General features: G+C 38.3%; 1 protein-coding gene across 2 annotated transcripts in view; it reads right to left on the bottom strand.

Annotated features, from left to right (window-relative positions):
- Nucleotides 1-1,461: 1,461 nt before the first annotated feature.
- Nucleotides 1,462-22,442, bottom strand: part of LOC142352298 (protocadherin Fat 4-like) — a 103,732-nt gene continuing 82,751 nt past the window's right edge. For both annotated transcript variants that reach the window (XM_075404825.1, XM_075404824.1), the window contains exons 43-52: nucleotides 15,187-20,620; nucleotides 11,983-12,151; nucleotides 11,389-11,683; nucleotides 9,055-9,876; nucleotides 8,456-8,567; nucleotides 7,560-7,766; nucleotides 6,866-7,014; nucleotides 6,174-6,381; nucleotides 2,886-2,995; nucleotides 1,462-2,006 (exon numbers count right to left, since the gene is read on the bottom strand). In XM_075404825.1, coding sequence (XP_075260940.1) covers nucleotides 1,846-2,006; nucleotides 2,886-2,995; nucleotides 6,174-6,381; nucleotides 6,866-7,014; nucleotides 7,560-7,766; nucleotides 8,456-8,567; nucleotides 9,055-9,876; nucleotides 11,389-11,683; nucleotides 11,983-12,151; nucleotides 15,187-20,620 — 7,667 coding nt within the window. In that variant the 3' untranslated portion in view covers nucleotides 1,462-1,845. The remainder of the gene's footprint in view (nucleotides 2,007-2,885; nucleotides 2,996-6,173; nucleotides 6,382-6,865; nucleotides 7,015-7,559; nucleotides 7,767-8,455; nucleotides 8,568-9,054; nucleotides 9,877-11,388; nucleotides 11,684-11,982; nucleotides 12,152-15,186; nucleotides 20,621-22,442) is intronic.

Below are 22,442 nucleotides of genomic sequence, written 5' to 3' on the forward strand. Positions count from 1 at the left end.
GTCAGATTTTAGCTATCAGGGATAGCCCCACCATCCTATCTAGCTTTTCATGAAAAGATTACTGTAGAGCAAAGCTCAAGCTGAGTTGAACTGGATTTTCCCTTTGCCTCCCTGCTGCTTAGTGGGTGAAAATTCTTTGTATCCCCCTGATGCACGTGCCATGTTTTTGAATAATGCTTTACTACGTAATCGCACGTCCTCTGTAAATGGAAGCGCATAACATACGGGGGGAGGCACAAACGGAAAAGATCTGTTGAAATCAATGAATGCAGATTTTCTGTTTGCGTGACTGCAGACAATGAGATTACATAGCTAAATTATCTTAGCTAAACTTTAAAATTTAGATAACTTAGCTAAATTTAGCTAAGAGCGAGATTATTTGCACGACAGCGTTTTTTTTGCGCGGATTGTCGGAACAAGAACAGAATAAAGTTGAACTCAAAGTGCAAATAATTATAAAGTTGATTTCTTAATCAAAAAGTGAATCGAATCAGTATTGTGGAATGCTCATAAACAAGCGAGGGGTTGATTTTGGTTGTTGTTAGCTGAGGTTTAGGAAGCGATTTACAGAGTCAGAATATTAAAAGAAGGTGGTAAAAAGCATGGTGGTGTTCAAATGTCAAAAAAAAAAACAAATTGGCGAAAATCAAGCTAAAAATTTTTCACCAAAAAGCTACACAGAACTACAATAGTTGGTTCAATTTTTTAATTGTTAGAAATGCCACACTTGTAGTTGTTCGTCTTGTACAGTTTTAGTTAAAATAGAAAAATTACACGATGACCTGTTTTTTGCGTTGACTCTTATCTGTCAATTTTACCACAAACATAAGTCTTCAGCTGAAAATCTCTTTATTGATTTCTTCTCTTGTACATGATTTTCTCAAATTTTAATTTCTATATGTTTCAGTAACTTTTGCTTCTGAATCTAGTTTTGCAGTTATGCTACAATCAACAAATAACTTTTAAGGAGGTTTGGTTCATCGAGTTGTAATTTTTCATTGACTTTAACTGTTTTTCGGATAAAACCTCCCAATAATAATAATACCCTGTTCGTACTGTTGTTTCCATACTCCGTCTTTATTCCTTGAAAAATCGTAGTTGAACTTGATAATTGATTTTATTAATGCTTTTTTTCAATTCCACAAGAAATGAAACTCCTCTGTATCAGCCTCGGATTAATTTGAAAATCATTTTTGTGATAGAAGTTGAAAGTTTGGCTACGTAATTAGACTGCTACTGTTGTCATAAAAGAATTGAACTGGTAATTTCAATCGAAAAGGTCATTTGATGTTTTCTGACCAGTAGACCCACTGTTTTGAAATCGCAAAAAGCAAGCGCACAGTAACCTGCTGTGACGAGTCAATTTGAAAAATTTTGAAATCTTGGCAAAAAAGCACTGAGGGATTTTTTAATTGGTGTCGCATTCGTTGATCGAGTTTCTCCTAGGTCTAGGTTTGAAAATTCAATGCAGTAAACTAAATTCTATTTACAAAAATAAACAATCTTTTTATCATCAAGTCAGTTTATTGTTGGCAATGACAGTACGGCTTTTTAAGTCATCAGTATTATCTAAACTCTATAGTCGATAAATCAGTTCTTTCACGGTCTGCTATTGAAGTTTACCTCAGGAGCAGTTTCAAATGATTTTGGTCGGGAAAAATTTGCGTCGGGAGAACTTTGCATATGAGTTTTCGAATTTTAATCTACTTTTGAGTTTTGTTTATAATATTTCATAATTGTATATTTTTTGTGGAAAGGTGAAGTCTGTCAGTTCTATTATGTACAATTACAGAATTCCAAAATCTATATTTGGATTGTCATTTTTCAGCGTTATTATTTTTTTCTTCAAGCGATTCTCTCTGGCTGGCTGTCGGCCTTGGTTGGGTTGGGGTCATCAATTTCACTGACCCCGTATCCCATCTGGGTTCTGACTTTCTCTCCAGTGACCGTTTGCAGCCATCGAGTTGATTTTGTCATCTTATTGTAGACATACACTCGGCCAGTGGCTAAAACAATGGCCAGTTAAAATTTTCTCAAACGATCTTTTTTTCATAATATGTGAACAAACGAATGCAGGTTTTTCACGTTGAAAATGGTATGCATAGCCTGATAAGAAGTGGATTTAGCCATTGTAATTAATTTGTATCATAGGAGTGTAAAATGATAAGATTATAATTCTTAGTGAGTGAGAAAAGCTTTTTCCAAGGTTACATTACAAAATTTTTCAGATGCACTTTGATGTTAAATTTTTCCACGTTTTTGTTCAGCTTTGCGCCGCACTTGTGTCATAATTTGATTGGTGAAAACTATTTTAGCCAATTAATTCAACACGATCAATGGCAGAATCAGAACACGTTTTGGGTACGATTAGAAAAACTTTTGAAGCTCAGCTGATTAACTCGAGAGCAGATTGTATCACCGACCAAATTGTTCTCTGAAAAAAGTGTTCGTGCGTTTTTGACAACATGAAAAAAAATCTGCATGCTCTGTTTTGACGGTGAAAAAAGCACAAATGTCTCGGCGGGACCTGATAGCCTGATGAGAGGTCATAGTGATTGGAGATCTCAACTTCTACAGGCTTTGATCTGTTATCAGACCATATTCCAGGTTTTTCTCTATTACCAGACCACATCCCAAACTGGACCACGATGCCACAAAGACTTTTCCAGATCATGTATTTTGGGTAGCACTACACCCACCCAAGTACTACCCAATATTTCGGTCTGGCACCTCAGCCTGGGGTGGTCTGATAATAGAGCATAGTCTAGTGGAAAACTTAAACTCCTGGGTGCCTTAAAATAAGTTTAAGGTTAGCTATCCTGAATTTTAAAATGTAACGCAAGGAATGAAGAAATGTGACGTGAGGAATGCATGCTTGGACATACTTGGATCAATGGCCTTGGCGGTTGCTAGGCGACTGATGAGCATAGCCTTCCTGATCGCTTTCTTCCAGTTCCTCCTAGCCTCCAAGTCAGGTCCTCTCACTTCTCTGGACCTGCATCCAACATAGTCAATGAGACTTAAATTTATAAACATATGCGTGCTAAATAAACAAAATATCGCCAGCTTATAAAAAAACTTCTGGAGTTAGATTAAGCAAAATTCCATCTATTAGATCAGGAACCTAGCAACAAACAAAAGTATCAAAAATCAAAATATTTTGCACAAAAAATTACTGACAGAGCCCCAGAAACAACTTGAATTGTAGCTAACATATCTGAAGCTTAAATGAAAAGCAAATACTGGTACAGAAATCAAAATCCGAAAAAATTACAGTATAAATAACAACAGTTTTTGGATAAGATGCTTTAAGAACTAAGCATTTACCTAATGTTAATTCCCAGATATTCAAATCGAAGTCCGGTCCAAGTTCAATTGCTGAAGCTTAAAAAGCGGGTAGAAAAGATAACTCTTTTCCCAATCAAAAATCACAAACATGGCAATCATGAATGTGTTACAAATGTTGCTGGGTGGCTCGAATGTCAAAAAATTAGTTTTTTAAAAACAAGTAGAGCAATATGTATTTGTGTTTAAGTTGAAAATAACAAATCGATGAAACGTTGCTGATCTCTAACAACAAATACAGAAGCTTGTGAGGAAAATCACATTTTCATTCGGTTTTTCTGTAAAAAATCAATTGTCTTTTACGTAATGAGTATCGAGCATTCAAAATTTAACCAAGTTTTCAAAGATAACAACTTTTATGTAGCAGGAAAATTTTATTTAGCAAGAAAATTTTCGTTGAGCTGCTGGTAATCGCAAAAATTGGTACTCATAACATATCTTTTAACTGTTGTAGCTGATTAGTTCCATTAACTTTCTGAAATTTTAATTATTTCCGCTGAAATTTATCTTTATTATTGAAATTTTACAAAACAAACTTCCAAAATTTATGCAAATGCGACAAATATGAAAGTAAACTGAGAATACTGAGGGCAAAAATATTCTTCAATTTACATAAAAGTAACAAGAAAAAACCTAGTAAACGAGAACTTATAAAATCTTTAAATTTTGTATCATTGAAAGGAGCGGGGTTTAAAATATGATAGTCGTCATGGCAATATAACTCCAATCCAACTTATACACTTTTGGACTTTGTTAGAGGGTGGAGGGAAAACATCTAATGTAGTTTGTTCATAACATGGCTTGACAAAAACTTAACTTGCTCAAATTATACTTGGCTAGAAAAATGAAGCCTCGAGGAACAAGAAAGAACAAAAGAATGGATTATAAGAGATTCTCAAATTTGAGAAATTACAAGCAATTGGTGTAACAGTTAGCTCATTGGGCGTGCAAATAAGAGATTCTGGATCGAATCCAGTACTGGTCCATTTTTACAGTAATTGCGCTTGCTTAGGCACCATAAAAAATCGCCATAATCAAAAAAACGCCATAATTAATCTAGAATTTCTAAATCGCCGCTTCAGTAAAGTCGACCGAGGCACTGTCATACAACTAGCCCGAGGCGTATCAACTGGAGTTTTTCTCCGACATTTTAATCGAATGAGACGTACAGTGACGATTACGCATTTATCAGCACTTACTAAATGTAGCTGAAATATTTTCTTTAGATTTTTTATCAGTAAGTTTTTTTTATAAATGTGTTTCTTAAAGGCTTTTGTTTCCAAGGTCAAGTAGGATTGTTTTTCAAAATTAGAGGAGGTTGTGCCAGTTCTATGCAGCATTTTTGTCTTTTTAAAGTCGCACAATAGCAAACAAAAAATATTCTCAAAAGAATTAAAAGACAAAACGACGCGTCTTTGAACCATAAAATCATACAAGCTGTATACACCTCTGAAACCAAAGGCTGGCCGTATCTTCATATAAACATCAGTTGGTTTCGTTTTATGGGGGAAATAGTCTGTGAAAAGTGGCAGCTTTACTATTTAATTGTGAACAAACAAGTGTTCTCTTTGATCAAACACGCTCTCAAACTTCCCAAAAGGAGGAGTGCGCTTTGAACGGTTTGAAATCTGTTCATAGTAAACATAAGGCATATGGCGACAACAAAAACTGAACACCGCGACGGATGTTTACAAGATGCGAGATTTAAGGTTTATTAAAGTCCACAGTTTTGCGATTAAACCTCACAGCGATTGCAGTAAAGATCGATTCCGAAATGATGAGAAAATGAAATTTGCAAATTACATTTCAGCTTACACAAAACGGTTGCATGATGAAATGGTGGGAAGAAGCAAGAAAAAACCTGATGGAAATTGTGTATAAAATAAGATTGACAATGAGCTCCAAGATAAGTGGTGCAAATATAGTAGTGGTCGTTGTTTTCATTGGGAACCCCCCCCCCCCCCCCAACAAAAAGTAAAGCATATATCAAAAGAAAAAGAACCAACTGCAAATTTCAAATAAAAACTACGGAAATGGCCCACCCGTTAAGGTGTGTGCATGTGTGTGTATATGTGAGTGTGTGTGCCTGTGTGTATGTTTGTGTGCGTGTGTATGTGTGTGTATGTATGTATATATATGTGTGTGCGTGTGTGTGTGTGTGTGTGTGTGTGTGTGTGTGCATGTGTGTATATGTGAGTGTTTGCGTCTGTGAGTGTGTGTTTGTGTGTGTGTATATGCGTGTGGGTGTGTGTATGTGTGTGTGTTTGTGTGCGTGTGTGTGTGCGTGTGTGTGTTTGTATGTGTATGTGCGTACGTGTGGGTGTGTGTATGTGTGTGATTGTGTGTATGTGTGTGTTTGTGTAAGTGTGTGTTTGTGTGTGTATGTGCGTGTGGGTGTGTCTGTCTGTGTATGTGTGTGCATGTGTGTGTATATGTGTGTGTGTGTGTGCGTGTGTATGTGTGTTTGTTTTTGTGTGTGTGTGTATGTATATGTGTGTGTGTGTGCGCGTGTGCATGTGTGTATATGTGTGTGTTTTGGTAAGGGTGTGTTTGTGTGTGTATTTGCGTGTGGGTGTGTTAGTGTTTGTGTGTGTGTGCGTGTGTTTGTGTGTGTGTGTGTGTGTGTGTGTGTGTGTGTATGTGCGTGTTTGTGTGCGTGCGTGTTTGTGTGTGTGCGTGCGTGTGTTTATGAAAGTGTGTGTGTGTGTGTGTGTGAGTGAGTGTGCGTATGTGTGTGGTGTGGGTATGGGGTTTAGTTAAACAAAAAATTCATATTCTGCGCACAAAAAATCCATTTTTTAAAACTATTTCAGTTTTTCAGTACTTACTGTATCCATCGTATGACAGCATAAGTGGCATAGATGGCAGCTGCCATGAACAAAATGAATCCGATGATTGAACAGATAACAACCACCGCAATCCCCCCAGCTGTCTCTATCCACCTGCTGCTGCTCTCCTCAACTGGGGAGGTGCTCCTTGCGATGTAGTAAATAGGGTTGCTCGTTTCTCCAACGGGACTCGTGTAAGTATACGAATCTGAAATGATACCCATGTTTCGGAACATTGCCTCTGATCCAAATTGGAAACCAAATTTTCGTAAGATGATGGTTTTTTTGAAAGTGCGTGTTAATATCCATTTTGAAACATAGTTCATACAAAACCGCAATTAGTAAATACGATTTTCTGCTACTATTTATCACTTTATCAGGGTTGATTTCTCTCTTTTCGGCCTAACTGACAGGGTGTTAACAACCATCGTGGAAAACAATAACAATTTGAGCAGTGTTTCGCAATTTTGTTCTTAAACTTTTGAAAACACGCAATCATTTTCGACACTTTTGTTTATCACTCTGACAGAAATTAGGGGAGCCTTTTAGTCAGAAACTTCATTAAATAGTAAAAAAAAATTAACATGCATCTACTACTTTTGAGGCCTTAAAAGTAAAAAATAAATTCAATCTTTTTACAAATGATTTGCAAATTTTCTAATGCAGAATATATATAGGTGGACAATACTAACCAATGAATGTCTGTTTTGGATCTCCGTTTCCATTTTGGGCCAGAATGTTGTAGAGTTCGTCCTGGTGCAGGAACTGCATTACAGAATCCAGATCTGCGGCTGTGCTTGCGTCATCATTGGCCACCACATACAATTCCACCTCCGTATCACTAAAACACACTCTCTGCAATAAACGGTTTAACGGATCTATTCTGCCCCCCCCCCCCCCCCGCCACCAACCGCTCAGTGGGCATATAACTTTTACTCCCCGCAGGCGCACGTATCATTTTATTCCCAATAGATCTTTTTTATCTCAATTTGCTATCCAGAAGTTGCTCTTAAAAATGCTCGGAACAATGGCGAAAAAACGCACGAAATTTGTAGTAAATTTGGGTCCACCTTAATTCTGGGGCAACCCCGGGTCGAGAAAAAATCGGAAAAAATGTAAGATAAGCGATGGAAAGTTGTTATTTTTTTCACCACAAACTTTGTACATAATTTTGCGGTGAAATGCGGTGAAATTATGTAATTTCACCGCTAGAGTAAGCGGAGAACTTACAAAAATTCACCACAATTCTCCGCTAAAATATGTAATTTCACCGCTGTGTTGAGCGGTGAAATTACATACTTTAGCGGTGAAATGTGGTGGATCTTTGTAAATGTCGAAGACACACCTTAACCTGAACAAGTCTCTCTTTTTCGTCAATGCTCTAACCTGATCAATGACCGTTTGCTTCTAGCAGTGGGTGACGTGAACCTGGTCGGGTTCAGATATCCACAGTACCCGGTGGTGTATGGGGTGTTGGTTCGGATGAATAGGGTGCAGCTGTCTAAGAAATTCCTGTCGTCAGCCTCAAATCTCTCCACTGCCAAATTTAGCCCAATTTTGACAGAGTGCTGGCTTGAGGGGAACGTGTCAATCCTGGAACAGAGGCTTGTTACTTACTGTTTCACCTTTTATTTTGGTAAACAATGGAACTTTTCCTTGGTGGCCAGTTTTGCGGTTAATCAAGTACAAGTATGGTCTCGTTCCGATGTTTACCTAGTACCATATATGGTCTAGTTTTATGACTAATCAAGTAATATATATGGTTGAGCTCTCAACCTGTATAGAACACTTCAATCACAATAACTTTTGCTCTGAAAACCCTCTGAATTTTCATCCAGTTACCTGTGACTGAGTTTTAGAAGATTGTCCATAAGGAGCATATGTGATTATATACTTTCTGACCACAAAGCCAATAGAGTTGTTACATCTATGCTATATTTTGAAACTTTGCATATTGTCCCGGACCGAAGCCTGATATGTCCAGACCGAAATGAACGCACAAGGGGGGGGGGTGTCGTGCGTTCAAAATTACACGTTCTGGAAACATGGATGAATGCACGATGGTCTGGACATAGGAACTTTCCGTCTGGGGCTGTCTGGACATATCCGGCTTCGGTCTGGGACCTCAACCTGGGACTAGGGTTGATCACGTACAATCACGTACAATCACGTATATGATCTCGTTCTGTGCTCAATCAACTACTATATATAGTTCCACCTGTTCTATGATAAAGTAACTATCTTTTCTAATCCATTGGTGATCAAGACATAGATATACATACCTGACTTTGCACTGTGCCTCATTTGAAGGAGTTCCTGAGTCATAAGCTCTGATGTCCATCACGTAAGATCTGTAGCACTCCAGGGTGATATCCACTTTCAGAAACACATACCCTGTAGTAGACAATAACACAGTTTGAAGATGTATACTTACCCAGTCAAGACATGTCGGTCATAAACGGACGGTTTTCTTGCAAGATTTTGCACGAACCTTATAAATTTTTTTGCAATATTTCTTTAAAAAAGTTGCAAAGTTTAACAAGAAAACTGAAACAATTATTCAAAAATCTTTCATGATTTTACAGGAACTTACAAGTATTAACAGAAATCTTATAAGAATCTTAAAAAGATTTTTAATTTTAAAAAAGCTTGCTTGCGCAGTTTGCCAAAATATTGCAATACTGCAAACCATTGAGGAATCTTACCGACTGGGGGAACCTTCAAAAATTAATGAAAAAATTGTTAAGTTTGGCGATTGTTTTTAAATGTTGAGAACAGATAAATATTTAGCCGACAGTATAAGTGTTTGCTTTACATTGAATCGGTAATCAGCTCGAAAAGTTTGGGTGTGAATGGTGCTGACACCTCGTCCCGGGCTTACCTGTAACTTGATCAAGTTCAAACATGTCCTCGCTTTGCACAAACGCGTATGTAATGGTTCCAAAATCAGTACTGGAATCGTCAGCGTCCATTGCTTCCACCGTTGTCAGGGGGTAAATGCCCAAATCAGTCGTGTCACACGAGTAGGCACTACTGTAGAAATTGGCCGATCTTGTATTTATCCAAATTGGAGAGTTGTCGTTAACGTCGATGATCTTTAGAGTTACAGTACAAGTCGTAGACTTGGTTGACGGGGATCCGGTATCTGTAGCGCAAACGTCCAGAACAACCGTGGTTCCTCTTTCGTAGTCCAGCGCCGAACCAACCGCAACCACACCTGAACTTGCGTCGATTGTAAACGAACTGATGCTCGTTTCAACTGAAGGGTTTGTGTCGTTTCTGTAAACTTGTTTCTTGATAGAAAACGCGACGCTCTGTGACTGGTCAGCGTCAGTTGCAGTTACAGTGATAACCGACGTGTTAACATTCGCATCTTCTGAAACGGTTGCAGTATACGGGTTTGCCCCACAAACAGGGTCAAATTCATTTTGATCAGCGACGGTAATAACACAAAACACGTCAACATAGAGCGGGGGTGAATCGATATCGCTGACCCGAACAGTCAAGTTGTACTCGGCAATGTTCTCCGAATCGTAATTGGTCTGGGCTGTCAGAAGTTCGCCGGTTAATTCGTTAACTGAGAATTCCGAGCCCTGAATTATCTGGAATATGAATGTGGAACTGTCGACGTCCTGGACGGCTGCCAGACCTCCCAGTGGACTGGTCGGTACGACTGTGGTGGGTGTGTTGTATTGGCCTTCGGCTATTGAAACAAGAGCTTTTTTCTTATATGAAAAATGATGGCAGAAATATATTATCCACGGGTAGTACAAGAATTCTGATATTTTTATCCAAAAAAAATTCTATCTGATAGTGATTATCTGCTAATATTTATTTGATAAATTTTATCAAATAAATTTAATCTGATAAATTTAGTCTGATTCAAAAAGATAGCAGAACAAGTTGAAATAAAATCCAAAGAATTGACAGAAAGACTTAAAAAACTTAGAACTACTGTACCTGATAAGCAGACAAGCAGTATCACAAGTCTAGAGAAACTAGAAAAATCGAACAAACTCAGCAAAAACACAAACATTGCTAAAATTCTTGAAGCTTTTACACAGGAAACCAAAACTGAATCAATTAATTATACCCATTAACCTATGCAGAAGCCTTGATTGGGGTTTATTGGTCACTAAGTACAGCAAAACTCGACAAATTTGACCAATACTTAAAAAACTGAAAATCGCAAAATTTATTGAAAGTTTCTAAATTATCAATATGCTCAAAAACATTTTTTGTCTCGAATCAATAACACTTCTGCTAGACCTAAAAAACTTTTACTGGCCCTTAAATATCGATAAACTATGAAAATAACGAAAACTTTCAAAAATTTTGAAAACAAGAAAGCACACAAGAAAGCCACTAGAAAGCATCCAATAAAATTTTGGTAAACCCTGAAAGTAATTCTGTGGCCCCTCAGGCCGGGAAAATTTAAAAAACAACAATTTTCAACAAACTTGCTAACCAAACGGTCACGAAAAGTAGTTATGTATGGAAAAAGATATTTCTCAACTTTGACAAATGTTAAGACTGATCATACAAAAAACTCAAAATATGAAAAAAAAACGTGAAAAATTGCACCATTTTGGGCTCAAAACTTCTAAAAATCACCATTAGACCTTGAATGACCTTTTAACGTTGAATGACCTTTTAACCGCAAATACAGAACTCTGAGCAATTAAAGGAATATTAAAGTCAGCTATGGGCCTCTGTTGAAACCTAATGCCTACTGGGCATTACCTGTTTATTCCGTTTTCCAAGATCAAAGTCATCGAAAAATGGTCTGAAAACGTCTTACAAAAAAGACAGAGCACCAATACAATCCAATTCTTGGATTGTAACGAAAATGTAACAAGCACACGAATAGGAATATGCACACAAACATCTTTTTTGAAGTTTTCGGTATAATAGGGGGATGTTTCTATTAGTTGCTAGGAGGCTATTACAGTTCTATCAAAGTTAAATTGCTGACTTGCTGCAATCAAACTAATGATGCCAAAATTTTTTTTCCCACAAAACTGTTACATACCGAAAAAAGTTCATAAATTTTCGACATTTTTTGCCGTATGTAGCAAATACAAAAGCCTATAAAAATTTTTCCATAAATTTGTGACATTTTCGCCCTATATAGCAAAAAGCCTCGACTAGAACCAACGTTTCTTTTGATCATTTAGTTTTCGTAGATCGGGTTTCCAATGTATTAATACTATACCTATTGAGAAGTATAGGTTTGTAGTTCCTGCGTAGAATGGCGCGTTGTCATTGCAGTTTGTAATCGTGATTTCCAGATTTGTAGAGTCGGTTTTGGTCGCATCCAAAACTCCGTTGGCGTTGACAAGGAATTCGTATACTCGTTTCCCTGCGTCGTAGTCTAATTGGTTCACAGGCGACCAACCTCCGTTCGAGTCGATTGACCAATCAGAAGCGAAGGCGAAGTCGGTACTCGTGGCTTGAATAGTGTAGACGATTTGGGCGTTCTCGTTTTCGTCAATATCAGTAGCTGCAGCCTGAAGGGGAAAACACATCTGATTTTGTACCAAAGTAAAAGGCGAGGTCATGCACAAAACCATTGTTTATTTACTTCTGTGGGTTTTCTCAACATCTAATTTCAAAAGTCAGGAGCAAAGAATGGCTTGCAGCAATTTGTCAAATACTTAATAAACGTACTTCATTCAAGATTTTTCGGATCTATTCTGTTTAGATCTAATCTATAAAATGACTCAAAAACCCCAGATGATGAGGGGTATCCTTTACTGACACATTCTTTTCATAAGCTGAGGTCTAAACTTGGGCTATAGTAACTCACGTAGAATGCAGGCACCGCCAGTTCAGAACATTCTGGAACGTCGACTTGTATCGTTGCAGATGGGAACACAGGTGGATTGTTGTCAACATCTGCCAGATGCAGGGAGACAGTCTGGGTTCCAGTCAGTTGCGGGGTCCCACCATCGTTGCAGTACACCTCAAGTTCAAGGCTGAAATAATAATTACATGAAAAGTTTTCATAATGGTGAAGCGGGCCGATTCCCCCATCGTGCTTAAAACTTTTTGACACACCAGTATGAACAAACTAATGCATGTTTATATAATGAAAAAAATTTTTGTGTACCTAGTAAAACTGAAAGAATAGGAATCACAATTTTAGAACATGGTTATATGGATTACTGGTGGCCGTCATGACTACACATTGCAACTATCATCTATTTATCTCCCCCAGACATCACCCCCAGACAATCAAGAATAGTTATCATGTAAGAATACTTTTGATTCGTAGTAACCAGTACAAAGTAAGCAAGCAACAAAGAATTATTTTATCGTTCCAGATAGTTATCCTTTAATATATTGAGAAATTGCAAGCTTTGATGTTCTCGTACCAACTTTGCTTTATATATTTTAAATACTGACTTGGTCAGATGTGTACTATTTACTCACATCATTAGAATCCTCAATTTACTCAATCATTAAATCTTATATTGACAACGATTCTAACTAATATTAATAATTGTGGCGTGATAGCCGAGAGGTAAGGTGTGTGATGCACATGCCAATGATTGAGAGTTCAATCCCCTGCCTCAGTGAAGCTGTCTGTGTAAGGATTAGCTCTTACCTTAACCATAGCTTCAGGTTGACCATAGCCTGACCAATGTTGGCTGCAATTATGGTACCACGTGAAAGTTTCAGACGCAAAAAAGTGGCCAAAGTCACCAAAAAAGAGCAATGCTGCTCATAAAAAGAACAGTCTGAAATGTGGGGAATAATAAGAAAAAGGGCAGCTGAGAACAGGCTACTGTAGGCCTCATGCTGTTCCGCTGGGATTACGCAGGAACCAAAATTATTAATTATTATTATTGTCATAGAAATATGTTATGAATCCAAGTTGTCAGTAAAGACAGAAGAGAGCAAAAAAAATGTTTTGAGTCATCATGGTTAAGTGCCTTATGGTTAATAAACATAACCAATCATCAGTCATTTTCCATCATTTCATAATAAATAGATTGGTGGAGAGTTCATCACAAGTTTTACGGACTCTGTTGTCACGAAATATAAATGAAGCACTTTTTTCCAATTAGTAGTCAATGAAAAACATGGCCAATGATTATGTATAATGACTTCAATGAAAGAAATAAATTTTGGATCATTCTATCATTTTGACATCCCCGGAGGTTGGTGGCAGAGCAAATCAGCTCTGAATCAGTCTAACGACATTTTGTTTTTAGTATGGCCAATACTCTGTTCAAGTTACAATTTTCACTGGCCAGTCTAATTTTTGAGTAAAATTTGCTTCCGGAAAAATAAAATGTTCGGCTTAACTCCCGCCAACAAGGTATGCTTTACATGCGATTCGAACTTCCGCGTGGGTACTTGTGACATTTAATTTGCGTAGCAAGTCGTAACCACTCAGCTAAATGGGTTTTGTGGCAATTGCCTACAAGTCAGCTTAAGTATAAATAGTGTGTATACTAGTATAGTAATTACCAGTTATAAGCTGCAAAAGTATGACTTTATTCTGCTGAGACTTAATTTCGGGGTATGAGTAATTTTCAAACTATAAAGGATAAGTTTAACCTAGGCGAATTCTATGACCTCAATATAATCATGATGAAGAAATACTGCACATAGCGAAAATTAAAATATTCTCGAGATGCGATGTTTCAGAACTGAATTAAATTGTTATTCTTGAAATGTGCTGATTCAGCGCTGAAAAGCTCTGAGACTCGAGTCCGGGTCAACGCTGTGTTTTAGATGCAAAGATATTAAAATATAGGTATTTTCATCACTTTAATTAAAATCAATTTTGGTTAAATTCAGGTATTTTTGACTTTCAGAACTGTTTTCTCCAATGCTCGTTTATATCTGGAACAAAATTGTTGTTTTTTGTGTGTTTTAATTTGAAGGCTTTCCTTCTGAACAAAACTTAGAGGGATTGGCTTTCTTTGGCGCTCAACTCCTGGGGAGCTGGAAAGGTGCATTTTTATGAACAAATAATTTTTCTCTATATAAAATCTTGGGTTTTACTAACTGGTATTAAACTGCAATTAAAGATCCTTTTCATTCTCCTAAGTTTTAATAGGACGATTAGTTATCTGGTAAGATCTTTTCTACTTATTTTTGCCAGTTCTTGCAAGTTTTTGTACGAGGCATACTTTTGACAGCAAAGCTGTACTAAGCTGCCACAAGGAATGTTTATCTTGCAAACAATTTGTAAGTATGCCAACTTGAAAGTGTGTCATCTGTTTGTACTCCGGCTTAAAACTTGCAAGAAATTACAAGTTTGAATTACTGAGGATACAGAATATTTCATGACAAAGTTTGTATGAGTCTTACAAAATTTTTGTTCTCGATTGTTTAGGACATACTGTAACAAAAACAAATATCTCTTGAAAGTTGACAGCTTATCTTTTTTTATTTAGAATCTCAGTTTGTGCTGTTGTAAAATAAAATTTGACATAATTAAAGGCGTCAGAATTAATTTTGGACAATAAGAAGCAGACGGCTACTGTACGCTGCCACTGTCAATATTGACGCAATAATCATGACAAAGAATTCAATGCAGGAACGTCTAATGAGCGCAACACAAAAACATGACAAAACATGAAAACAGACAGAAAGAAAAACATTTTGCTGATGCTTAAACAAAAATTGCTGCATAATAACAATCCGGGGTATTTTAAATCAAAATGAACCATTTTAATAAATGCAAAAGCCAATGATATGTTGGAAAATTAATGTTTTTTGTATTTAAATTTTTTTCCAATCTAAAAGCGAACTGCGCAATATTGTTTTAAGAAAAAAATGTCGGACAAAATTGTTTCACAGCATTTTTACTGAATACAATAACGTCAAGCAGAATTAAGTAGAAAAAACAAAATTATAAAAAGAATGACTGAAAAATTCTATTGCAAACTGACTGTTAACAAATATGCTCGCCTGGCAAATAGTTCCTCTTTTTATGAGGTCTGTACAACATCAAGAATTAAGAGAGAAATCTCATGACCAATAAAAAACTTACGTTGATTGGTCGAGAATGCCTAGATACTCTCTGGTAAAAACTGAAGCAGCCAGTTCAAATTGCAAAGTCTTCGTGGCCACTACAACTGAGAAATCTGGATGATTTGTGGAACAGCCAGTTATAGACGATGCCGCATCTTTGTCGGAAACTTGCAGGACCTCTGAGAAAACTGTCTGTTCAGTTACGTTGACAAACAAGGTCGCCGGCTTGAACTCCGGCGCGTTATCGTTCACATCCTGAACGATAAGCCTCAAATTGCATGTTGACGTCAGAGCATTTGGCGAGTAATCCTCGTCTGAAACTTCGAAAATCAAACTGTATTGGGTGGTGTCACTTTCAAAGTCCAGAATTGGAGCTATAAGTTCAAGGCGACCGTTATCTGCGGTATTTCCAGAAGCTCCCGAAAAAGGGTCGATCGCGAAAACATCCTCGGCAGAGGCGTAAAGAAGGTTAAACTTAAGGGCGTTCAGAACTCCATCCGCCTGGTAGTCCAAATCTGAAACGTAATTGTTCTGTTCGAGATTAGTAATAACTGATTTTGGCGAATTCTCGTCGACTGGTATGCTGAGTAAAGATGAATGGCAAAACGGAGCATGTTCGTTCACGTTCGTGACCTCCACTGTTAGTCTCAACCCATCGTAATTTGTTCCATCAGTTACCGAAATGAGCAGCTGATCAGTAGTACCATCTTCGTAGTCAAAACCGGAAGCCAAAAACAGTTCGCCAGTTGTCTTCACAAGATGATATTGCGGATCGATGAAGTTTACACGACTAGTGATCACCGAAACTAACGTGAACTCAAAGTTTGAGGTCAATCCGTCATCATCGTCAACGTCAACTTGGGTCAGCAACGTTCCAATAGCTGTATCTTCAGGAAACGAGATAATGGTTCCGTTATCTCTTACAATCTCTGGGCGTTCGTCGTTTCGTTTTGTCACATAAATACTGACAAGTGCAGTGGTCGAAAGACGGTATCCTTGAGCTGCGTTGTCGGTTGCGGAAATGATCAGTTTGTAACTGGACTGCACGTCTGCGTCAAGTTGTTCAGACAACGTTAAGAACCGCCCATTCATGTAGAACAAACTTTCGTAATCATAGGATGTCATTTCGTACGTTATATCTGCGTTGTTGTCTGAATCTGAGTCAGAAGCTGACACAGTTGAGAGAACCGTCCCGATTGCGACGTTATCAATGACACTCACAGTATAGGTTGCGGGGTTGAAAATAGGCCTGTTATCGTTAACGTCCAAGACATTGATTGTAACATTAATTTCTGACGATAGTGAAACTGTTGCATTTTTGATGGAATCGAAAACCCGGACTTCGAAACGGTAGCTTTGCGGACCCGAGTCGTAATCTAGTCGACTCCCGAGGATAATTTCGCCTGACTTTTTATCAACGCTAAATACTTGAGATGAATCGTTGACAGCGCTGACCATTTCAAAGAAAAACCGTCCATGATCTTGGTCGGGATTGTCACAATCACTAGCAGTTAAAATAAAATTGGTTGGACCAATTGGAGTGTCCTCGTTTAAGTTCAGCTCGAAAACCCCTGAAGCCGGTAGCGTAAACTGAGGTATACATTCGTTTTCGGGTAACACTTTGACATAAGCGTTGATATCTGCACAATTTTCAGATGGTTGATGGTCACAAACCCTTAAATTTAAATTATAAAAAGTTTCAGATTCATAATCCAAGTCATTTTTAAGCTGCAGAATTGACCCTGAAATTTGGAACTTTCCGTTCTCATTTCCCGAGAATATTACGTAACTTTCAAAAGGTGGCTCGCTGGCATCGGCGTCTGAACAAATAGAGTCTAAGTCTGTAATGTTGAATGGAACCGACTGCAGCTCGGAAATTTCCACTGTTATGTAACTGTCGCATTCCGGCGAAGAATCAATGACGTCAGCAACGTTGACAGTAACTGACGCAATAGCACTCCGAGCGGAAGTTTCCGATTGGTCATGAGCAGTGACTTCAATTTGGAAAACTTTGGGATCTGTTAACGGTGTGAAACTGTCAACGTCAATTGTGTTCAGAACCGTGATTTGACCAGTTAAGGAGTCGATTTCGAATTTTCCAAGATTGTTGCCGGAAGTTATGGAAAACTGGACCATTCCATCGAGACCCAAATCCTGATCGGTTGCTGAAACTGAGCAAACATCTTCGCCGACTATGGCATCTTCGTTTATGTTGCAAGAATAAGTTGGGGAACCAAACACTGGGTCGAATTCGTTCACGGGTTCTAAAAATATTGTCAAAGAAATTGTGGCTGTGTGAACTGAGCCCGAATCAGTAACCTGAACCACTAGAGTGTAGTTATCTGTGGCCTCATAATCAAGCGTACTCGCTGGTTTAACTTGCAACTCGTTTCGGTTCAACGGGTCAAATTCAAAGTCGGAAGTTGGAGTTTGTGAAACGAGAGAGTAAACGCGGTTTGCGAAAGTATCGATTCCTGTATCTTGATCAGTACATGTAATTGTAAAAAGGGCGCCGTCAGAATGGGTCACGTTTTCTTGTACGTTGATGATTTCTCCAGAGGGATCGCAAACAAGCGCATGATCGTTGATATCATTCACATTGACAGTCAGAACAGCTGAGGCTGCAAGTCCCCCTCCATCTACAACTTTGACCTCTAAGCTGTAGGTTGTATTCGTTTCATAGTCAAGAGCAGCACCAACTGTGATTTCCCCACTTAGCTCGTTGATTTCAAAATGTCCATCATCGCTTCCGCTGGAAAAGTAAAATGCGAGGTCACCAAAGATTCCGGAGTCGGAATCGGTTGCCGTGGCGTTGAAAACGGACGTGGTGACAGACACGGTTTCATCAATGTTGATTGTTGTCGGCAAATTTGTCAGTGAAGGTGTCGCTTCGTTCACGTTTGTGATTTCAATATCCACGAAAACTTCAAGAGTTGACGAGGTTCCCGCGTTTCCGTCGTTATCGTGTAAGTTTAGCGTCAAGGTGTACAAATGGTCGGTGAGGCTTTCATAGTCAATCGGACCTGTGAAACTTATTGTCACTATCGGGCTGGCTATGCTCGCTGAAAGCCACGACACGCTTGGAGAAATGACAGTAGAAGACAAGCCGATGTCGTTGAACAAAGCTGTCGTATCTTGTCCGTTGCACGTTATGGTTCCGATAGTTCCCGAAGTCGAGGTTGTTTCCGCTAACTGGAAAAAGAAGCTTTCTTTGGTTGATCCGCACGTCATTTGCTCATCGTTCTCATCCGTAACTGTTATCGTTATCAGCTCTGTTGTTGAACTTTGAGGAGTTCCGAGGTCCGAGACCTTTACAGTTAAAGAGTAGCTCGTCGTTGTTTCAAAATTGTAGAGATCTTTAGTCTTGATTATTCCAGTTGTATATCCTATTGAAAATAGTGAACTTGCAGGTGACAGGGTGTACCGCAAGGTTCCGTCACCAGTATCACCCGAATCGCTATCAGTCGCAGTTGCGGTGCCGATTGTTGTTCCGACAGCTGCTGTTTCTGAAACCGTAAAGGTAGTTCCAGACGTCCATACTGGGGTAAACTCATTTGCTGGAACCACCTGGACGTTGACAGTTGCAGTTCCAGTCAAAGTTGGGGTTCCCGAATCGATTGCTAGCAGCCGGATCTCAAAATTTCGGGTTCCAGCATCGTAATCGAGACCAGCGTTGCCGTTAACATCAAATGAACCAGAACTGTACACAAAACTGGCCGAATCGGCGCCTCCGTTGTAACTCGGATCAATAGAGACGACAACAACGTTGTTAACGCCCGTACCATCGCTGTCCGAAGTCACAATTGCAACTGAAGCCGTGGATGTTTCAGAAACGGTTACAGAATAACTTGAAGATGCAAAAACTGGAGTGTTATCATTCAAATCGTTCACCGATATCAATACCGATGCGTCGGAGTAGCCGTTCAAACCAGTAGCAACACCCCCATCTTCGTCAACGATTGCACGCACGGTTACCGTGTATGAATTAGTTTGTTCATAGTCCAAACTCTTTGCTGTGAAAATTTGACCGTTCGTGGGGTCAATTGAAAAATCGGACGAATTAAGAAGAGTGTAAACAATATTCGTTCCTTCTGTCGTTGTCGTGACGTCACCAACTAGGGTTCCTGGGTTCTGGTTTTCATTTACAGTAAACGAATAGGAACTTGGTGTGAAAACAGGGTCGGCTGAAATTGTTTTGTTCACGTAAATGCTGACTTCCACCGTTACCGACAAAGCATTCACAGCTTGATCTGTTATTTCAATCATGACGTCATAGTAATTCAACGTTGTGTAAACGAACGGTCCGCTGCTAAACTGAAGCTGATTGGCCGACAATGCAAAACTCGGAGATCCCGAATAGGCCGCATTTCCATTTACGGAAGCAATTGCGTAACCGATAGTGCTTCCAGTTTCTGAGTCGGAGCAACTTAGAGTTGCAAGGGTTCCTGAAGTTATGCTCGGGTCATCAAAGACAAACACCACGATATGGTCGTCATCACAGGTCGGGTAAATATCGTTCACGTTCGTAACGGTAACGGTGTAGTCGGTCGTTACAACCTTCTTTCCAGGGTTCATTCCCATATCTTGGGCGTAAATCGGTAAAACTATCTGGTATGGCGGGATCATTTCATCATAGTTTAGTTTGGCAGTTAGGACAATTTGACCAGTTGATGATATTTCGAAATATTTGTTAGGAGGGTCAATGTAGTATTCTATAACACCGTCACCAGTCGTCGCCGAATCGTCATCAGTCGCCGAGACGAGAGTACCCAGTACAGTTCCGATTGAGGTATCTTCGGCAATAGTTTCAGTGTATGGAATTCCCAGGAACTGAGGCGTGAATTCATTCAGAGGTTCTAGCGCAACACCAACATTTACAGTGGTCGCGAGAGGTGTCAAAGATTGATCAGTCGCCACAACTTCAAGGTTGTAAACTTTCGCTACTGCAACGTTGTCGAAATCCTGTTGCGTCATAGAAATCACCCCAGTCACCGCGTCAATTGAGAACACAGAGCTAAAGTCGTTGACCAATGAGTATCGAATTTGTCCGTTCGTCCCCGAGTCCTTATCGGTTGCGGATATTGTGGCCAATGACGCTGTCGAGGTGCTGTCGTACGCCGTAACGGTGTAGGAATCTTGGGAAAATTTAGGGTAGTTATCATTTACATCGTCCACTGAAATTGTCACCGAGCAAGTTGCGGCGTTTCCAGCGCCATCAACCGCGATCACATCGAATTCATAACTAGTTATATCTTCAGCGTTCAGTTTAACTAGGTTAGTTATAACTCCAGTTTGTGAGTCAATTCTGAAGATTTTCGTGTGAGTGGTCATGGAGTAGGTGTCGGAATCGGGCGAGATTCCGTGGATGTTTGTCAAGTCTACGGAATCTTGAGCCTGCACTTGGACTATGCTACTGACGCTTAGTGTGTTTTCGTCAATGCTCGCAGTATAAGCTGAAACAAAATTGACTTAATCAACTTCAGTGATAATTTTGTAACATCTTCCAAGAATCCTGCAAGATTATAGTAAAAAACTACTATCTTGTAAGATTCTGCATAACAATAAAAAAAATTGTTAGAATTTGAATTGTGGATCTTACAAATTAAGCTTTGACAACAATAGTTTCTAAACAGTGACGTGTGTTCAACAGATTTCACGCAATAAGCGTTGAAAATAATGAAAACATAGCTGGCAGATTGCCAGAAAATAGCCGCAATAGCTTCGTAGATCTGCGGTCTCAAAAAACAGTAAAAAATACAGACCAAAAAATTCGCCTTTTCATTGAAAGCTGATATGTTAAATTTTGATTAAAAATCTGTATAGATTTTCGCTGCCACGATTAGCTGCTCTCTAATAACCTTCATTTAGAGTGACACACACCCATTTGACCTTATCTCTTTGAATTAAAGTAAACAAAAGTCAATTTCAAAGTGAGGAAGTCATTGTTGTGAGTGAGGTAAGCCAAGTGTCACCAAAAATTTAATCAAGCAAATGAACAAAAAAACTCGCTCCTCGAAGAGCGAAAAATGACGACGTCACGCACTCACTTCAGTTGAAATTGCATGAACAAATGACGTCATATGGTCGTAACAAAAATCGCGACGACGAAACAAAACATAGCAGGACAAGTCCTGAAATACAATTCAAAGAATTGAATGAAAAACTTAGAAAGTAGTCTACCTGACCAGCAGATCAATTGAACAAAGCCAGGCAAAATACAAGCAAAATCATTTCAAAATTTGAGAAACTAAAACAATCAAACAAAATAAACAAAAATATACTCATTACTAAAGCTCTTGAAGCTTTTTTCACTGAGGCAAAATTTCATCCCTTTAAAAATACATGTTTCAAAAATACGTTTAAGACCATTTTTTGTTTTTGAAATCGGTCCAGTATTATAACTGCATGACCTGAAAAAAATTCATTCGCCCTTGAAGATCGATGAACTCAAAAATGATCGAAAAATATTAAAAAAGAAACCAATTGCAAAATTTAATAAAATATCAATAAAAATTGTGATATTAAAATCTTCAAAATCATTTCTGTGTCTTTAGAGGCTTTCCATTAACCTAATTCCAAGCATTAAAAAATTCATTAGCTCAAAGATCGATAGGCAATAATTATTAGAAAAAATCTCAATTTTCAAAAAATAGAAATTTGTTCTATTAAAAAGTTGAAAACCGTTCAATTGCCACTTAGCAGCTATCTGAGAATATATTATCACACCCTGGATGAAGTTAACTGGCTACTGAGGCAAGAAAAAATGAATATAAAACAAATAATTTGAAAAAAAACTTGAAAAAAATTGCATAATTTTTCAAAAAATTTCTAAAATTCGAATAACTAAATTGTTGATAACAAATCCATTGAAGCCAACAACTATGCAGTAATTTTTTTTATCAAACCGTTGATTGAGTCTCTTGGCACCTGAGAATGGACAAAGATCAAAAATTGACTAAAACTTTAGGAGACCTTGAAACAATTGCAAGTTTTATATAAAAAAGGTCAAATTTTGAGACATTAAAATGTTGAAAAACAATCAATTATTACTAAAAACCATGCAGTGCTCTATTGTCCAACCACAAAGGACATTTCCTGGCCCCTGAAGATAGAAAAACACAAAAACGACAAAAATTTTCGAAAAACTTTGAAAAAAATTGCAAAAATTAGTTTGATTTTGCTTGTTTGCATTAGTAGTACCAAAACATATAGCTCATAAATTGGTCATATAAGTTATTTTGTTTCTCAAAAGGCCTTCATGATATTTCACAAACT

This window comes from Convolutriloba macropyga, chromosome 13, assembly GCF_964194025.1.
Source record: "Convolutriloba macropyga chromosome 13, txConMacr16.3, whole genome shotgun sequence".
NCBI classification, from domain to species: domain Eukaryota; kingdom Metazoa; phylum Xenacoelomorpha; order Acoela; family Convolutidae; genus Convolutriloba; species Convolutriloba macropyga.